Here is a 4342-nt window from a genome sequence, read left to right as displayed (position 1 = left end):
CCCCCCCCAGCTTGGTGTGTCTGCCCTATGCCCCCCCAGTCAGTGTTACTGTCACTCCCCTTCCCCGACATGGGCCTGCCTGCTGGGCTCCCCTGGGTCTGGGAGGGGTTCAGGATGGAGGGGGTTTGGGGGCTCTGGCTGTTCTCCCCTCTGCTGGGCTACGAGCTGAGCCCGTTTCCCCCCCCCCACCCCCACAGGGCGGTTCCTGCTCCAGTTCAAGTTTGACTGTCACTACACCAACGGCACCGAGCGGGTCCGGCTCCTGGTCAGGAACCTCTATGACCGGCAGCAGTTTGTGCAGTTCGACAGTGACTTGGGGGTGTATGTGGGAGAGACAGAGGTGGGGCGGCGCTGGGCCGAGGGCTGGAACAAGAACCAGGCGCACCTGGCGGCCAGGCGGGCTGAGGTGGACACGGTCTGCCGGCACAACTACGGGGTGGTTGAGCGTTTCCTCATCCACCGGAGAGGTGAGTGCGGGGGGGTGTGAGTGAGACACCGAGCGGGAGGGGGCTCAGCTGCTCCTGCGCTGGGTGGCAGCAGGGGGTGGGGGAACCAGGGTCTGGCTGCAGTGCCCCCTGTCGGCAGGGTGCAGAGCCCCAAGCCCGGGTCAGTCTCGGGGGTGACTGACCCTGTCTCTGCCCAGCCCCCCGCCCCTCTGAGGGATTCAGCCCCGAGCACCCCCCACTCAGACCCCCCAGGGCAGGCAACTGCTGCGGCTCCTACCCCCCTTCCTGGGCTGGGGGGAGCCTGGCGATGGGGGCAGAACTTTCCACCCCCCCCACCTTGCCCCTCCCCCCTCGGGATGCCCCTGGCTGGGGTGTGGAGGCAGCCCCTGCTCCCTGGGCTGAGACCCCGTCTCCCTGGGCCCCAAGTCTCAGACAGTCCCTGGCTCTGTCCCCATGGGGGTGATGGGACACGACTCCCCTCGGGCCCTTTCTGTTGATCCTGGAGCTGGGGCCTTTCCCTGGGAGAGGGGGGTCACCCTGCTCTGTCTCCAGCCCATTTCCCAGCCCCCCTCTCTCCCCCCAGTTCAGCCCAAGGTGAGAGTTTCCCCCACAAAATCGGGGTCCCAGCCCCACCCCCACCTGCTGGTTTGCTCGGTGACGGGGTTTTACCCCTCGGGGATCGAGATCAAGTGGCTGAAGAACGGGCAGGAGCAGACGGCCGGGGTGGTGTCCACGGAGCTGCTCCAGAACGGAGACTGGACCTTCCAGATCCTGGTGATGCTGGAGATGAGCCCCCGGCGCGGGGACGTCTACACCTGCCAGGTGGAGCACATCAGCCTGCGGGGCCCCCTCGCCGTGCACTGGGGTAAGAGCCGCTGGGTGTGGGGCAGCCCCTGAGCCCGCAGGGCCAGCCCTCGGGGGATGGGCCTGGGGCAGAGCGCTCACATGAGCCCTGATAACCCAAATCTATCGACCTGGGCTGGGAGCTCACGTCCACGGGCTCCACAATGCAGTATAGACACAACCGGAGTGGGGCAGTGACGGGGCGGGGAGAGGAGAAAAGTCTCCATAATAATGACTGGTCTGGAGAAGGGAGATCGGGAGCATCTGTTCTCCCTGTCTCAGCACAAGGACAAGGGGACACTCACTGGAATGGAAAGGGGTAAATTCACTCCTGGTAAAAGGAAAGACGTTTCCCACACGCTGTGTAATTAGCCTGTGGAACTCACTACCACAGGATATAACTGAGCCCAAGAACAGAGCAAGGTTCACACAGGGACTGGCTATTTCTGTGTCTCAGACTATCCAGGGCTAGACTCCGAGCCATCCCTTGGGTAGGGCAAATCGGAGGAACCGCCCCGTCACTTCCACCCCGGGTGCTTCACCCCCCCAGGGACGGCCCTGGCTGGACCAATTCATGCTAACAATGATCAGGGATATCCGACCTCGCATTGCAGGGCCTGAGCCGATCTCTGACAATCACAGACCAGAAGGAGCCCTGATGTGGGATAATCTGCCCCACAGCTGCTCCTGCAGGCCCTGGCCCCTGGCTCTGCCCTGGCCGGCGCCGGTCACTGGCGCAGACGGGAGCCCGGCCCGGAGGCCCCTGGCTCTGACCTGGCCCGTTCCATGTCCCTGTTTCAGAGGCGCAGTCTGACTCCGCCAGGAGCAAGATGCTGACGGGGGTCGGGGGCTTCGTGCTGGGGCTGATCTTCCTGGTGCCCGGACTCCTCATCTACCTGAAGAATAAGAAAGGTGACTGGCTCCGGGCGGGGGTGGGGCACCAGGGTGTCTCTGGGGGGATGTGGGGGGGGGGGGCTCAGGGGAATCTGGGCCTGGCTGCAGGCTCCCCCTTCCAGCAGGGGCTGCTCAGAGCCTGGCAGGGGCCTCCCGGCTTCTAGTCTCCTGGGTCCGGGGCTGGGTCAGACCCTCCCCCCTCCTAGGGAAGGGACAGAGCAGGGGCCATGGGTAGGGTTACCATACGTCCTCTTTTTCCCGGACATGTCCGGCTTTTCGGCACTCAAACCCCCGTCCGATGGGAATTGCCAAAAAGCCGAACATGTCTGGGAAAATGGCGGCTCTGCTCCTCCCCTGACTCTTCGGCTCTGTTTAAGAGCCGAGCTGCCCGAGCGCTATGGGCTTCAGGCAGCCCCCTTGCCTCCGGACCCCAGCCGCCGACCGGGCACTTCCCCTCCCGGGCTCCAGCTGCGCTGGGCAAGCGCCGGCCGGGGGTGCAGGGTCTGGGGGCTGCCCGGCAAACGGTGAAGCCGGTAGCGCTGGGGCAGCCCTTTCCCCGTGGCTGGGAGTGGGAGGGAGGAGGGGGCGGAGTTAGGGCGGGGCTGGGGGTGGGGAAATAGGCGGGGCCAGGACCGGTGGAGGGTCCTCTTTTTTTATTTTTAAAATATGGTAACCCTAGCCATGGGGAGATCTCAATGTAGGGCCCCAGGGCCAGGCTGGGAGCTCCCACACTCCCCTCCCCCTGGCTGAGGCCCCAGGGTGGGACAGACCCCGACCCCTCGCGGTGCAAGGAGCTGCCCCTGCCCCGGGGCTCAGAGCGTTTCCGTCCCCTCCGCTGGGCAGGGATCCTGGGTCAGGGATTTACCCCCACCCCCGTTATTACTGTAACCCCAGGTCTGGGGGCCGGAGGGGGCTGGGTTTCTAGTGAGGGGCGTTCCATGCTGTGGGGCAGGGGCTGGAGCTCTGATCCCCGGGAACTGCTCCCCCCGCCCAGGGCTCTGACCATGTTTCTCTCTGTTTTTCAGGGCGCCCCGTTCCCCAACCTGCAGGTAATTTCAATCCCCCTCCCCCTGTTAAATCCGCTGCCCCCACACTGAGCACAGGCTGCCTGGGGCGCCCGTGGGGCGGCTGCTTCTGCCCCTCGGCCCCTCACACCCGCCTGGCTCAGCCCCTGGGCAGCTGGGCAATGGGGCGTTGGCCCCGCGGAGGAAGAGTCTGCGGCTCCCTCAGTTCCCGTTCAGGCTGATTCCCGAGCTGCTCCCGGGGGCAGAGGGTCCTGAGTCCTGCCGAGCATCGCTCAGCCCTGCGGCTGCCGGGCAGAGTCCCTGGGGCGCCCTGGGGCCTAGCAGAGAAAATCCCCCGTCCGTCCCGCTAGCCCCACGGCCAGGGGCTGATTTCTCTCCCTCTCCCCGCAGGGCTCCTGCGTTAGATCCTGGGCGTCGGATCCCCCGGCCGGCAGGAGTTTCCGTCCGTCTCCCCCAGCCCCTCGCCCAGCCCGGAGAATGCAGAACCTGGGGCCGGTCCCTTCCTGTCCCCGTCTACTCCCCGCGCTCTGCCCGACTCCAACCCGCGCTGCCCCCGCCTGGGGACCCGTCCCTGCCCCTCAGTCCCAGCAGGGCCCTGGGGCGACCCTGTCACTCTGTCGAGTGGCTCACGAGTGTGGGGACCAATCTCAGGGCACAGTTAGTAGCTGGGGCACGAACCCCAAATGGGCGAGTTCTGTACTGAGATTTCACCAAAGTATCGGGTGTGAACTCCGCAGGCCCTGTAACAACGTAACCGCGGAGCCACAGACAGTCCCCGTGGGCTCTCCGATCTGTCTGGCCACCCCAGCCAGCCTGCCCTTGTGATCGATCCATTGTCCCTTCCCCCACAAATCATAGCAATATTCGGATCAGTCCCTGTCCCCAAGGACCAGTCGCTTACCCCAGTTCAGCTGCGCCTTCCATCTCACTCCACAGACAGCGCTTGTAGCCAGTCCTGTAATAACCTCAGTAAAGATTTGTTAACTAAGATGAAGCACTGGGAGTTCTTGACAAGGTTAAAGCAGGTCACACACACACCAGGGAGTTACAGCCCTGGGGGCCCAAAGGTCACAGAAACTCCTGTCAGAAGCAAGCGCTGTGTGTGCTGTGGGGCTGACCCGGGCACAGCCAGGG

The 4342-nt window shown here is 64.9% G+C and overlaps 1 protein-coding gene across 1 annotated transcript; it reads left to right on the top strand.

The window, feature by feature from the left end:
- Positions 1-197: 197 nt before the first annotated feature.
- Positions 198-3863, top strand: LOC112109114 (HLA class II histocompatibility antigen, DRB1-9 beta chain-like; the record flags this gene model as incomplete). The annotated part of the gene is made up of 5 exons (XM_026647159.2): positions 198-467; positions 1030-1311; positions 2091-2201; positions 3209-3232; positions 3599-3863. Coding segments are annotated over 5 exons (701 nt in total), but the record flags the coding sequence as incomplete, so codon positions are not given.
- Positions 3864-4342: the final 479 nt, after the last annotated feature.

The sequence above is a fragment of the Terrapene carolina genome, unplaced genomic scaffold, assembly GCF_002925995.2.
Source record: "Terrapene carolina triunguis isolate 2854851 unplaced genomic scaffold, T_m_triunguis-2.0 Scaffold51385, whole genome shotgun sequence".
Taxonomy (NCBI): domain Eukaryota; kingdom Metazoa; phylum Chordata; order Testudines; family Emydidae; genus Terrapene; species Terrapene triunguis.
The sequence above is the reverse complement of the archived record's forward strand: the minus strand, read 5'-3'. Positions and strand labels throughout refer to the sequence as shown.